Source organism: Zophobas morio, unplaced genomic scaffold (assembly GCF_036711695.1).
Source record: "Zophobas morio isolate AGI-343-1 ecotype UQ-CSIRO unplaced genomic scaffold, CSIRO_AGI_Zmor_V1 ptg000044l, whole genome shotgun sequence".
NCBI classification, from domain to species: Eukaryota; Metazoa; Arthropoda; class Insecta; order Coleoptera; family Tenebrionidae; genus Zophobas; species Zophobas morio.
In genome coordinates, this window is record NW_026972149.1 from 10,388,353 (window position 1) to 10,403,029 (window position 14,677).

Below are 14,677 nucleotides of genomic sequence, written 5' to 3' on the forward strand. Positions count from 1 at the left end.
AGAATCGCCACTGCGATGAGTTTAATGTGACCCCTCCGTTCGATGGGTGACGTAAGTAGCGACGGTTTTTGCATGCTTTAACCGCCCGGATCGCTTATTTACGATCATACGTCGTACGTACGTACATCTAATGAAGATTAAATTATTTGCGGAAATTGCTAAAATTTGATGAGTCACTTTGTGTAATCTGTTAAATAATGGTCTCGAGTCGAGATGATTTCAAGTGGCACGACTCGAGATTGGCGTTTTGCTTTATTTTTCGAGAGGAATTCCGTCTCGTAGGGTTAAATGAGTCGGAAAGGAATATTTATTTGTGTTATTATTTATTTAGATCCGCGGCGTATTTGCTCTGTTCCCTTTATTAACTTTGAAGAACCCTGTTGTGAACATATCAATTATGAAATTTTTATTACTGAAACGAGAGAGTTGTCAAGTGGAAAGCCCTCGTTGTGTACAATGAGGAACGAGGGTTGGAACGATGAAATTGAAGGTGTCTTAACGAATGTGTTTCGGTCGTTTTGGTTTTCCTTAGTTTGTAGATCGGAGTTTTAAATAAAACACCTTGCATGTAAATCTAAATCCATGAATACGGTTGGATTCTGATAGGTATGTGTGTTGTTTTGCATTTTTCACTAAACACGTGTTTGTTCTTTTTTTTTGTGAAGCAAAAATTAATATGTTGTGTGTTCAGTGTTGGCAATTTTGAAGTTAAAGTTAACCCACCCACATCCTCATCTCGCTGCTTTAGTTGTCAGTGTTCCTTGTAGCATAGACATAATATGTATTTTTTAATACTGTTTGTTATTTTATTAGGAGATAAAGTGTCTTGCAAATGCGACAACTAAATTAATATGTTTGTGTTTTACTCAGTAGTTGATAATATGACAAACAAAAAACCTATATGGCAAGACTATTGATTGGCCAGCAGTGGATAAACACCCGTCCTCATCGAATGTCAGTTTTGTTTTATTTTTTTGAAAAGTTGGTGATATTTTAAATAGCATTTGCTTGAGTTTTATTATTAACACTACTTGTCCCGAAGTCGGGCATAACTATTATACCCCTATCCATCTTTGATCCAGGCATGCTTTCAGATCATCCAGCCAATAAACACTGCGGTGCATCAGCATCACGTAGTTAGCAAATCCCGCGGAACACGTAGCCTATAGCAATAGCGCAATTAGGATAGCAAAATAGTATGTGCATGTGAAATCGTCCACGTTCGTCCGTCTTTATCCGTGCCCGAGCCCCGAGTTGGCTGTGTTGTCTTTAAGGTTGCACCATGCCCCGCAATCGCCCACGGATCTCTCTCACAAATCCCGGTTCTGCCACTTGCTAGTTTTCTCACTCCCTTTTAAGTGTCTGTATTTATGTGGATGTTGCAAGCGGACTGCTTTCTAGTGAACTCAGTCTGACAATGAGCCCGAACAGAGTACCCTTAGATATGTCCGCGGCCACTCAAGCCAGACAAGCATATTTAGAACAGCACTGTACCTGTTAATGGGTATTTAACATGAATTTATTTATCAGCCGGCGGAACCCATGAGAGAAACTGAGGTATAGGAACGCTGTGGGTGTTTCAAGCAAATCCTGTCGCAGTACAAACAAGTACGTAGCTTGTAGTAGGCCTTTAGCTCATGCAATGACTGCGATGCGTTCGTTCTGCTGTGTTGCACTGTGGTGTTAGCTGTCTTATTAGAGCAACCCAACCTTGGATGTGGCCTTTCCTTGTAGTACGACGACGATTAATCAACGAAATGTTTTAAAATGGATCGATTCAAATCCTATATTGAGATTAATTAAAGTGTAATAGAATTTTCGAGGCCAGGGAGTGCTTCCTCCGCGACAACACAGCCACGTGGTCAAACAATACTCACTAATTCGGTACGAGGTCTGCGGTAGAGTCGCCGGGGGCGCGATGCGGTAGCAAATTGGTGCATCGTCGTTGATTCTCGCTTCGTTTTCGCGAGATCGATCGTTCGATTTGTTGTTGTTGTGTTCTTATGGTCTTGGTCGGCGCGTTACGTTACGTAGTTGCAGCATCCGTAGTCGAAGTCGGTGCTTACGCTGCGCTTACGCTTGACTGGGAGTTTGCGTGTCGCGCGGTAGGTTTAGTTCGCGGGATCGTCGTCGCTGTTTCATCAGTCTTTATATCATCAGATTCCTCTCTTTCTTCATTCTGTCTCTTCTGAGTCCTGCTATAGGAGTCGCTTTCGAGGACTCCTATAGTTATACAAGTACTACTAACTACTACTACTTACTACTATTTACTGCTACTACAACAACTACTACTACTACTAACAAGATTCGATTAAATTATCACCAGCGAAAGTAGTAAGAAAGGACGAGCGTGTCCGCTGTCGGGTCCCAGGTGAGAATGTAGATAAATCGAGGGTGAGCGTGAGCATGGTGTGTGTGTGCATGCAGATCCCGGCCTTATGAGTACCCTGCTTCCCTGTGTTTGCAGCTGCGAGTAATCCGAGCTTTCAAGTCCACCCTGGAGGATCTGGAGGAACGTCGCTCGGTACATAGTTTACACAGCTTACACAGTTTGCGCAGCTCGCGAAGCCACACCGGCCCTTGGCCGCCTCGTCCTCTCTCAGACATCACTTACATAGACGAGGACCCAACCGCCAACAAACTGTCGCCGCAACCTTCGAAGAACGAGCGCGACGACCACCGGCTGCTATCCCCAAACACCCTGAGGCTCCCGACCCACAATCCACAATACGCACACCTGGCCCCCTCCCCCGCGAACAACTCGGAGCTGCCCAAGCCCGTGCATGAGACTCGCATCTAGTGCCGGTCCTGGCCGCAGAGCCGCGGCGCGCACCGCATGCTCCGTGTCCGGTGTAGCTTGCCGCCGTAGCGTAGCCGCAACCGCAGCCGTAGCCGCAACCGCAGCCGCCTCTGCTCGCCACCGCTCTGCCACAGCTCTGCCTCTGCTCTGCGCCGTAGCCGCCTGACCGTTTCATCGTTCTCCGCTACTCTCCGTTCTGGATCCATCACCAGACCAGACACAGTACTATTTCTAGTAGATGTCGCCTTCCATTGTAGCCATACCCCGAAACCCTTGTTTTACCCCCGCCTCTCCTTCTATCGTTAGCTTAGCACTAAGTAGACTTTCTTACTTGACCAAATCTTGAGTATTTTGTATTATTTTGTACATAATATTTCGTCGTTCACTGTAGACTAGCTGTATGTATAGCATTTTAGATAGCCTTAGACCTCTCAGGTTAGTGGTAATGGAAACAAACATTTTATTTTTCAACTTGTTGAACGCATGCACACAACAACTGCGAGTCATCTGTATTGTGTGTCGACCGCCAACGACATGATCAGTGTTAATAATACACTAACGACTTAGCGAAAAAAAAAGAATAGGGGAAAATATAAAAAAATATCATGGCAAAATATATTTAAACAATTTTATACGCATATTCTATATTTACATATATATATATATCTTTATTATTATTTTTTTTACATTTTTTTTGATCATTGCATTCGGTCAGCAGGCCACATTACTTAATACTCAAATATTATATATTTTATAAGATGTTATATATTTCAGTGTATTAACATATTGCCTATTACTCTATTGATATGTAATTATGATAATGGTTCAATTTAACTGTTCATTTTTTACGTCGAATATAACGTTTTTTATAATATATAGCGATGTTTCTATGCTCTGTTCTTGATATTCGGCACTGGGCCACATGTAGATACACGTTTCGAGCAATCGTGTGTCTGTTGATTGTAACACTTTTATTTACAGCACAACGAACATGCGGAAGTCGTGCCGACGGCACTTCGCAGCGGACTTCCGCGTGCTCTTTTCAGGTAGCGGCGAAGGGCGGAGTGTCCACCACCACAAACAATCAAACAAACAAACAAAATAAATAACATATCGAGTAGAGATTCTATATTTTGACAGATTTCGTTCGTGATACATATATATAATATATATTAGATTAGATAGATAGACGGCCGGCGAAATAGTTGGACCGAACGAGACCGAGTCGGAGGTTCGTCCTTCGCCGGCGCCTGCCACTCTTCTCAGGTTACTAGTAGTATCTGATCTATCTTGTTCTGTGCACTATCTATTGTATGTGTCTGTCACTGTCTATCGAACCACTCTTAACGTTGCCCTTTACTCTTGAAGGTGATAGGTGGTGAATTGCAAGAACGTTTGATTCCGGTTCCGTACAGCAAGAGCTCCACTGACCAAGCTGTAAGCCGCTTTCCTACATCTTTCTGTCCGCTATGTTATCGTATGCCGCTGTTCGCTCTTGTTAGTTTGTGTTTGGCCACGCTTCCACTGCTTCCACATTGTGTAGAGGCACAAGCTTTCATTACCATGACTGATCTATGCTTGCCTCTGATCGTTTTATTTTTGCGATTTCACTTCGAGATATTATCGATTGATTCAGCGTTAACGCCCCTTATCAATATCGAAGCAGTGAAGTTTTTTAAACAATTATAATAACATATTAATATTGATTTTTTATGTAGAGTTTTTTCCGTATTTCTTTGTCTGTTGTTCGGTTTTAATATCTTTATAATTTTATTCGCATGTTGCATGTTGTTTTTTATACATTCGTTTTGTTTTATTTAGTTATATTAATTTACACCTAGTTCACAGATGCATAAGATCGCTCAAAACGACTGCTCGGCCGATTTTGATTTTGTTTTTGTTTTCGTTTTAATTTAATCGACATTACCCAGGTTATTATTATTCTTACCAACATTTATTATGAGCAGGTGTGTTAGTAGTAGCACCAGATAATTTTTGGCCAAGTACCGCATACGTAACTATTGGAAATGTTTTTTGCAAAAAACAACCCGTTTTGCTATTTTTTGAATATTTTGACGATTTGGTTTTTGATTGATTGATTGATTTATTGGTTTACTAACGACGTTTGCATTTTTCGAACGACGCATCATAGACTAGATCGCGATTGGTGCGATCGTTTTTGTTTTTGTGGCCTGTGATTGTGTCTAGTCGAATTTCTCGCGGCCGTCACTCAACTGATGGATAAATACAGTAATGAGAAAAAAAAAATTGAAGATTAAAATAGTGCTGTGTCATTTTATCTGTTGGCACTGCAAAACCGCCGTCGTGATACGTCCACTAGTTCTATGATGCCTGACGCTTTGTTTTTATAGGTTATTTGTTATTAACGGCCTCGTTGCATATAGAGATGACCTTGTTTGTTGAATTAATTGTAGAGGCTTCCATTTATTTATAATTGAAAATATTAAAAAAAAGTTGTTTTTCACTCAAATTACATATATTTGTTATTTATATTGTATTTTATAATGCCTAAAACAGACCAAGTGTACTTAGAAATGTTTTATATGGTAACATACTAACAAGCAGCTGTTTTCGATGCAAGATTTTTTTTATTTTCAATAAAATTAATAAACCTATCACAACTTTTATTTTGACAAACTGCTAGGTTGTGTTTAATTCGCCTTTATTTTATGTGTTTCTTTTAAATAATGTTTTTATAAAGTTTGTGTGTTTACTAATACCCACGTATACATACATACAGGTGGGGCAAAATCACGTAAGCAAAGTAACCAATATCTGGTAAAGACTGTATGTATTTGACTATTGTTATTCGTGTGTGTTCTTAAGTGGTGCTCAGACAATTTAAACTGTGTTGATTTGTGAAAATTTTGCAAGTTCTATGTTTAATCCTGATCACTCGGTATGACAAGATCCGACTGCTTGCTACCAGCGAATAAACGGGCGGTTGCGCTTTTACTTTGTGTGCGAGAAGGTCCCGAGCGAGGGTCGCACTTTGAAAGTATGCAGCGCAGACGACTGTTTGTTCTCCATATCAATGTTAATCATTTCAACTGGAGGCATCCAGACTCTAGCTTTATAGTCTGCAATCGAATCAGTAAATGTAAAGCTTAGACCTGCCTCGGAGTATCCAATTCACGGCATGTATGATGGCTCTACACAAATACATTTCGCTCTGGCAGTCCTGTCAGTTGAACTGCCTCCGATCACGTGTATGTATGCAGCCACAGCTACTCGTGTGGCATGTATATAAAAAAAAAAAAATTACTGCATGTTTGTCGATAACTGTTACTTCTGGTCGCGCGTCGGTTCTCGATTATTATAGTAAGAGAGACGACATCTGGGGTACTCCGATACAGATGAGTGTTTTATAGAGTTAGAGCAGAAAGGCGGTGCCTCGGCTGTCGTCTCGAGCAGCACCACTCACGTTGTTTTTTTTTTTTTTGTGTTTTGTTACGATTGTCACTATTACGTACAGGAACGTGGATACTTGGTGACTGTGCGAGCACACTATTTTTTGCAGAGATTGACAACAACTGCATGCCACGGATTAGAGAGACAGTTCTTGACTGTAAGTCAGTCAGTCAGTCAAGTTACGTGCAGATGATCACACACAACGAGAACCGACCGCAAGACTATTTGATGGCTCTGTATTGTTCTTTCGGCTGTGCTAACTGCTCGCCATTTTCCCCGGGAATGTTCTTATTTTAATTCTCCCTGTTTTGTTGTTTCTTGTTCATTTCAGATCCGAGTAGTTAATGCTTTCCGTCAGGGCCTAGATGCTCGGTACGGCGAACACAGCAATACTTCCCTTGCCGAGGTACTCCGCAAACAGACATCACTCTCTAAGAGGTTGTCTCAGACTTCTTCCATTGAGTATGCCGATAACATCCCAGATGAGTTGACGATCCCCGAAATAGACGTGGAGCGATTATCCTCACACAGCCACACAGAGACGGCTGTTTAGCTCCCAGCCCGCAACCTCTTCCTCGCGCCGCGCTCCCGTCCTGCCTGCTCTGCTCCGATTATCATAAACCAATTTAACCCTCGCCCACAGTCATCATTTCAATGACCGACCCCCTCAGCGACCCATGCCCCCTCGTTAGCCGCCGACACGAGCAGCAACCGGGTACTTCTCCAAAAACAAAAACAAAATCCACAAAAAAATTAAACAAAACGCCATCGCAATCGACCATCGAGCGCCAGCGACGACTGCCCGGCCAGACCGCCCACCGCTGGTAGCCACGCCATCACTCCGGGCTTCGGCCACACGACCGCGCAATTATATATAGTATATCTCTACCCATATAATTGCACTGCGTTGCATCGTTTGTTCGTTGAAATGTTGTTATCTAGTGGACATTGAGTGTCTCGTTTCGTTTTACTAAAGAATTAGAAGACAGGATCCGTGCTGGCGACATGGACTAAATTGATTAGCAATAAATGGGCGATCGTCAGTTCGCTCATAGCGATTTAATTAGGTGCCTAGGTGAGAGACTCGCGTCCAGTGGGACTCTCACGAGACGAGGACGTGCGTCGTTATCCGTCGTGCACTCTGACTGGGTCCGCCGCGTCGACCAGGAGATTGTCTGTCTGTATGTCTGTACAAAGCTCCTCGTGCACCGTCGCCGCGGCTCGGCCTTTGTCAGCCAAGGCTGCGCGCGCCCTCGTTCTTCTATCACGAGCCGCCGTCGCCGATCCGCTGGACTAGAAGCGCACACCGGCGTGGGCGACCCGTCCTTAACTTATTATTAAAAATGTAGGTATCAGATGTTGTCTGCCAAATGTTTGAGGGGAGGCAATAACCACACGTGCAGTTATTATAGATTAGTCTTTATAAATATGATAGTAGTACCGTTAGTCGAATTACTGCTTCTCCTCGCCTTCTTCTGTTGTAATCTAGGTCTAACTCTGACTTAGTTATGATGTAGATAGTCTAGCGGTGACACTAGATATACATTATTATACATATTTAAGAAAGAACCTGTACGAGGTACCACCTCGACCTCAGAGATTCGTTTGTTTTATACTTTATCTAAATGTACTTTGATTGGAAAAGAACAAAATGAAACAACCAGTACATTACTCTTACGTACGTAGTTAGTAAGCTGTGTATAATGGCGCGTCGGCATATCGAGCCGCGACCAAACGACCCCTCTAGTCGGCGACGGTACTTAGCTATGCGCATCGGCCTTAGTACTTCGGCCCCGGGGTTGCCGCCGGGGCCACCGTGTTCGGTCGGGTCACGTCGGATCGATCGTAATTATCACGTAGTCACGTTTCGGTCTTGGTTCGCTGCGACCGACGAGCTCGCGCACACATTTATACACTACTCCGTATCGGATCCATCGTCTTAGGTGTTCGTACAGAACGGCGTCGCGTCAAAGCGACGTCAGTGCATCGGGACGGCCCGCGGTGAATATGCGCACGTTCGCCCTTCGTCCTCGCGTCGACGTCTCCTTTGAACCCGCCGGTGCTCGACGGACATCGTCCGACACCCGCTCCGAGACCCCAGCGAGCGTTCACTTCCGACCGCCTCCACCATTCTAGTCAAGCAAATTTTTGTCGATTTCAGGCGGTCGGCGCACGGCCGTCCTCGGCTCCCGGAGCGGACGTCGTCCGGACGCGCTCTCCCACGTTGCTTCCGTGGTAGCGCGCGTTCCTATTACTATGTAATATAATTTTACTTATTATGTTATATCTATCTGTGGTTCGTCACGCCCTTGCCCATCAGACTCCATACACTTCTAGTTGATCAAACGAACCGCAATCATCATTATTACCATTATTATTACTTCGTTTGTTTTTGTAGTCTACACACTTTAATAAAATTATAAATCGAAGGGGTGTTAGTTATAGCCAGGTCTCGTGGCGCATGATGAGATCTTTTTACGGACACAGGCCAGAAGCAGTAGCAGTCGCAGATCAGATATTGATATATTAAAAAAAAATCATCATGATTATGCCGAATTTTGTCAACGTGGCATTTTAAGTTGAATGTTGTTATTTGTAATTTATAATGGTACAATTAAATCGTTATCATGTTATGGTTGTTATTTTATACGAACTCGCCTCTCGCGCTATCGCGCAAACTCGCGCCACTGGCAGGTCCGGTGGCTCAGGATCGAACTAAAGGTGGATCGGAGTACGGCCGTGACCATTCTACCTAATTAAGTTTTATTGTCTGTCTGTGCTTTTATTTATATAATAAAGGTATTTTGAGCTTTAAATTAAAGAGAGGTGAATAACATGCTGTTAAAGTGTTTTAATGATTCCATTTCAGGATCGCCTGTAAATTATTTTATTGTTGTGAAAGGCCTTTTTTATTACATTTGTTCTGTCAGATATTTTTCAAGTTCATATGAATGTTTGTTCTTCAACGTTGTAATATAATTTAAAGAATTTACAAAATGCTATGAATATTTTCATATTAAACATGAATTTTAAAATATAATCACGCATATATAAATTAACACTGAATTTTATTTAACAACCTCACCTCTCTGTTATTCGTGCTTTTTTATTATTTATTTACACACACACTTTTTTTATTAGCTTAGCCCTCGTATCTTTCAACTCCTCGTTAATCCAAAATTATACATTCTCGAAATTTTACGTAACAACTATTAATTAATGTACTCGAAAAAATTACCAACATTTCAACTATAAAACACAAAATAAGTTACAAAATACTAATATCTAGGATGTAAACTTAACTAACGGAAATGTATTTTAAATGTATATATATCTCTCACTGGGGATCCGGCGCACTATGTGCGAAGCCCAGTTTTTGGAGAGCAACCTTAATATCTTTGTAAACTGTTGGATCTTCTACAGTGCCCGAAATCTATAATAAAGTTATTGTTAATAAACTTAGTTTGATTGTTCACATCAACTCACCTTCACTTCCTTATCTCTCGCTAAATCACTTATAGATTTCCTGCACACTTTCCCCGACCGAGTGCGAGGCAGACCTCTCACGGCTGCCGCCATACGAAAAGCTGCAATCGGCCCCACCAACTCTCTCACCATTCTCAACAAATCGCGCGTTATCGTAGCCTCCGTCTTCCTAGCATCTAAAAAAACTATAAACAAACGACAAAAACCTCCCCCCTTCATACTTTTCCTAATGACGTATAAGCACAGCGGAATCTCGCCCTTGGTGGATTCCGGCACGCCCACAACTGTGGCGTCAGCGACATCTGGGTGAGATAAAACCACGTCCTCGAGAGCGGAGGTGGAAATTCTGTGACCTGCCACGTTGATCACGTCGTCGTCCCTAGCCGTGACGTAGATATATCCGTACTCGTCTCTATACCCGGCGTCCATGGTATCGTAGTAGCCCTATCAGAAAACTCTCGTTGCTGCGACTGCGCCAAAAACGAAACCACCTACCCGATACTTGCTGAAGTACACTTGACAGAACCTCTCCGGAGACTGGTAAAGGGTGGACATGGTCCCTGGGGGTAGGGGTAGCTTGACTACGATCCGACCCAGCTCGTGACAAGGCGCCTCGCTGCCGTCGACCCCCAAAACCCGGATGTCGTAGCCCGGGAACGGCATCCCCGTGGTGTATTTCGGGGGACTGAGGTTGTGACCCAGACCGATACAAGTGGCGGTTATGGCGTGACCCGTTTCGGTTTGCCACCAGTGGTTCAACACCGGCACGTTGAAGGTTTTCTCAGCCCAGGATTTAGTTTCATAGTCGCAGTGTTCCCCGGCCACGAAAATCGACCTCAAGGTACCCACCGGGTACTTCCGTCCGAACTCGTTTTCGGGATCTTCGCGGTGGATGACGCGGAACGCGGTAGGGACGGTAAAGATCGCGTTGACTTTATAATCGCTGATGATCCTGCGTTTCAAAGTTAGACGAGTCTTACGAATGTAAAATGCGCACCTGAAATATTGTCCCGGGTCTGGGGTACGGTCCGGTTTGCCTTCGTACATCACGCTGGTGATTCCGTATAGTAGAGGCCCGTAACAAATGTAGGAGTGTCCCACCACCCAGCCTAAGTCACTAGCCGCCCACCAGACGTCGTTGGGTCCCATTCCGTAAAGGTTACTCATGGTCCAGGTGAGGGTCGCGATGTGTCCACCCACAGGACGTTGAATCCCCTTCGGCATGTCTAAAATTGGGGTTTTAATTAATAGCATTGGTATTACTATTGTTGACCTGTTGTCCCCGACGTGTATAGGATATACAGGGGGTCGTTAGCATCCACGGGGACACAATCGTGTGGTCCGGCCATTTTCAAAGCGTCTTCCCACAAAATGTCCATTTCGACGTCGATATGCGCGGATTCGATGTTACGTCTTTGATAGATAATGCATTTGTTGGGTTTGTGCGACGACCATTCAATAGCGTCATTAAGGATGTCTTTGTAACTATAGTGGAAAAATTAATAGGAGTTTGAGACAGTCGGTTGTCTTACCGGACGACTTTATTCGGTTCTATTCCGCAACTGGCCGCTATTACTACTTTGGGCTCGGCGTGAACAATCCTCGAGCAGAGCTCTCGTGCGGCGAAGCCTGCAAAAGTGTTGGTAGATTAAGGGACAACAGAGTGATAACCGACCTCCGAAAACCACGGAATGAACGGCCCCTAGTCTGGCAGTGGCGAGCATTGCGATTACACATTCAGGGATCAGTGGCATGTAGATGACCACTCTGTCCCCTTTGGATACCCCTAGTTTGGCTAAAGCTCCAGCTAAATGAGACACTTGATCGAGAAGTTCCGCGTAGGTTATTTTCCTTACGCTGTTGGTTAACGGGCTGTCGTGGATTAACGCGACTTTGGAACCTTTCCCGGCTTCTACGTGGCGGTCGACGGCGTTGTAGCAAGCGTTTATTTCTCCACCGACAAACCTAAATAAAACAAATCGATCTTTAAGTCCGACAATCGACGTAGGCGTTGAAGCATACCATTTCGTAAAAGGCGAATGCGAATTGTCTAAGACTCTGTCCCATGGTTTTGTCCAATGGACTAGTTTTCCCACTTCTGACCAAAATTCCTCAGGACAGCTGATCGATTTTTTATACAACTCTTCATACTTTTTGCTATAGTAAGGGTTTTCTTTTTTTATGATATCTGTAAGGTCAAGGAGAAAATTTCAATACTGCATTAATTTCAATTGTTGTTATTAATGAGTTACATGGGAACGGAGACGACGAAAAATAAACGCCCAGCAACAGCAGGGCATATACATATTAGAAAATTTGGAGAAAGTGGTCTTAGAAACCATTAACGAAAGGATTATTCGTAGGCAAATTTCTTGTGTCAAACTGACTGTTACTTAAGTCGTAAGTCGGGTTATAAGTCGCACAGCGCAAAGCTAGCTTAAGCCCTGTCATGCACTTAGCACACAATTAAATGAATTGTTTTGTATGGTGTGCATAGATTGTTTTTACACCATTTGTCAAAAAGACGTACTTGCTTCATCACAGTGGTTTTCGTATTTGGCACTTTTCATCAATGTGGTTATTTCACCAACACTTCCGTCAATCATGGTAGTTTTTAACTTTGTTTGGAAAATACACGCACTTTACACCGTTAACTATACAGTATTGAACAATCGACATTAATAACATATCGATAGGTAATGTCTTGTATATATTAGCTTTGATTAACCCCCACTTTTGTCAAAATAAATGAAAACATAACGTTCAGTTAATATTTTTAGTCAAAATTGCGTCAAATGAATTGTTATTACGGCCTTGGTCAAATTCTAATTGCCAAATCGAGTTTGAAATGACGGCAGGATTAAAAATCGAGATTTTAAGTACAGATTTCAAAGTATTATTAAGCGAGTATTGTTATACAAGCTATTAGGATCGAATTAGTAGTTTCATCTGTACGTGTGAATTAATTAGTAAATTCATAATGAATTAATCTATATTAAATAAAATAAAATCAGCGCCTCTGGTGGCAATTTTTGCTATGAACTTGTTTGTTTTCGAGAATTTGTTCGATATCTCTTCTTTGTTGCTACGCGACGGCACAAAACTTGATGGGTCATTTTAACATGGGTCCACGCTGGTCCGGCGCATCCACCATTAATGTCTTGTCATATCAACAGATCCAACGAATTTATTTTTTGCTGTAACGATATTAACGGCTTATTTTTGCTTTTCTAGTCCTCGACGGAGGTGTTTCAAGAGCAACTGGGAACAAAATAATCGCAATCTTTTGATGATTCCAGTTTTTATTCATCAAAGTAAGTATCCCCAGCTTCGACGGTTCCCTCCACGGTCGAATTTTATGTTTGTGACAAGGATGCTGAGTGGTTTCTTTTGTTGTTCAGATATTGTGGAGAAGTTGAAGTACAGTTCCAATATTAGAATGAGTTATGAAAAAATGAAATTTTAATTGTATTTTTGAAACACGTCACATGTGTGATTTCAATATGATCTTCACGTTTATTGCAAAGAAAGTTTGTTGTGTTTTTGTTCTACTGAGATTTATGATGTATGTAATAATAAAGAGTTTTTAGAAATATGGTGTTTTTTTTACCTAGTTACACAGAATGTGGCTTCCAAGGAAGATTAATTGACGACGACTCGACTCTCATAAACGAAATAATTTCTGGATTTTTTTGTGTTGTTGTTAAGAAACATTTTACGCTTATGAGGAAGATTATGCAACATTGTAAATGAATTAATAGCCCAATTGACGCATTGTTCGTCAGGACGTCTACGTAGCGATCTCTTTAAAATTCAGTTAGAAAAAATTAGAATATTAAAAATAGTATCAGCGTCGATTTCTTAAATTTTGACTTATGAACTATCAAAATTTACATTTTCACTTATATTTCGCAGAATTTTGAGTCGTCTGGAAACCTAGATTTCACCTTAAAATGCTACGAAATATGTGCATTAAGTAAATGCAAATTTGTTAACTAAGACGTAATATGGGTATGACCCAAGTCGATAATATGGAAGTTGGTGGAAAGTTTACCATGACTTTATAGACAATTTACATATATCCCTTTTGACCCAAACTCCAAGGATATAATATTAATCTACTAACATGAAACTGGAATAATGTGATTTCTATTGACACGAAATTTCATTAAAGAAATTTTGAACTACGTGTCGCAAATCCAGATTGGCAATTTTGGAAAGAATAGCGAAAGTGGGTCTTGAGAAAACCACCGTTTCCTGCTATGCTCTTCTTAATTAACTTATTCCCAATTACTACTTATACATTTATAAAATTTTGAGTTCTTTTTTGGTTTAACGGAAATCAGAGTAATTTTTTGCGCCTTAGATTGAGGCGTGGACGTAATTTTGGGCTACCTGTCAGCGTACGCTGTTAATTCAGAAAGGTTGGGCCAGTGGCCGTGACCCAGTGACGCTTATTACACTGGAAAATCGTTGAGCATGTATTTTTAAAATGCTTAAAGATCGAAGTACACAAGTGAAAGCTGTGATGGGGTGAGACGGTGGAAGAATGCTTATAAATATCGCGAGCAAATTGAGGTCGTAAAAAGGATTATTGGCAATAAAGCATGAAACCTGAGAAAACGGAAAATATATGAATAGGGATAAGCTATGGTTTCAGTTTTTTTGTTTGTTTGTTTCTTCTACGACTTTTGTTATGGCATATTGAGAGCGAGAGTTATCAGAATAAACATGTTTAGACGTTTGTCCTCATCTTCCGCCCACGCACATGATTAAATTGTGGATTGGTTTGGGCGCATATTTTCGAATATTTTCATTGTGAGCAAGGTTTGTATATTTTTTGAGGAACAATGTTTCTTTAATATGGTAGGTAAAGTAAACGCTGTCAGAAGTGTGAGCTAATTGAGTGTATTATTGTTACCAGATAATAATTTGGTCGTGTTATTATTTACTCCCACT

The 14,677-nt window shown here is 41.9% G+C and overlaps 2 protein-coding genes across 16 annotated transcripts in view; one reads left to right on the forward strand and one right to left on the reverse strand.

Annotated features, from left to right (window-relative positions):
• The window catches only part of Pmca (plasma membrane calcium ATPase), a 25,966-nt gene extending 12,655 nt beyond the window's left edge, over positions 1–13,311 (forward strand). For 7 of the 14 annotated variants that reach the window (XM_064072674.1, XM_064072670.1, XM_064072668.1 and 4 more), the window contains exon 17: positions 2,468–4,262. In XM_064072674.1, the coding sequence (XP_063928744.1) occupies positions 2,468–2,800 (333 nt within the window). In that variant the 3' untranslated portion in view covers positions 2,801–4,262. The other 7 variants (XM_064072676.1, XR_010282392.1, XM_064072678.1 and 4 more) reach the window with 7 other exon arrangements.
• On the reverse strand, positions 9,570–12,396 carry LOC135141518 (acyl-CoA synthetase short-chain family member 3, mitochondrial). Of its 2 annotated transcripts, XM_064072692.1 has the most exons (10): positions 12,249–12,394; positions 11,741–11,906; positions 11,394–11,683; positions 11,251–11,347; positions 10,992–11,203; positions 10,716–10,944; positions 10,214–10,670; positions 9,940–10,162; positions 9,719–9,894; positions 9,570–9,665 (listed from the first exon to the last, which is right to left on the reverse strand). In XM_064072692.1, exons 1-10 carry the CDS (start codon positions 12,322–12,324, stop codon positions 9,570–9,572), a joined length of 2,022 nt encoding a protein of 673 aa, XP_063928762.1. In that variant the 5' UTR covers positions 12,325–12,394. The 2 variants fall into 2 exon arrangements, with proteins under 2 accessions (XP_063928762.1, XP_063928761.1); XM_064072691.1 differs by having other exon boundaries at positions 9,719–10,162; positions 10,214–10,944; positions 12,249–12,396.
• Positions 13,312–14,677: the final 1,366 nt, after the last annotated feature.

Coding starts and splice junctions, on each gene's coding strand:
- LOC135141518 (XM_064072691.1), bottom strand. CDS start 12,324: ATGATTGACGGAAGTGTTGGTGAAATAACCACATTGATGAAAAGTGCC. Junction 10,163..10,213: donor TGTACTTCAGCAAGTATCGG/GTAGGTGGTTTC, acceptor GTTTTCTGATAG/GGCTACTACGATACCATGGA. Junction 9,666..9,718: donor CGAGAGATAAGGAAGTGAAG/GTGAGTTGATGT, acceptor ACTTTATTATAG/ATTTCGGGCACTGTAGAAGA.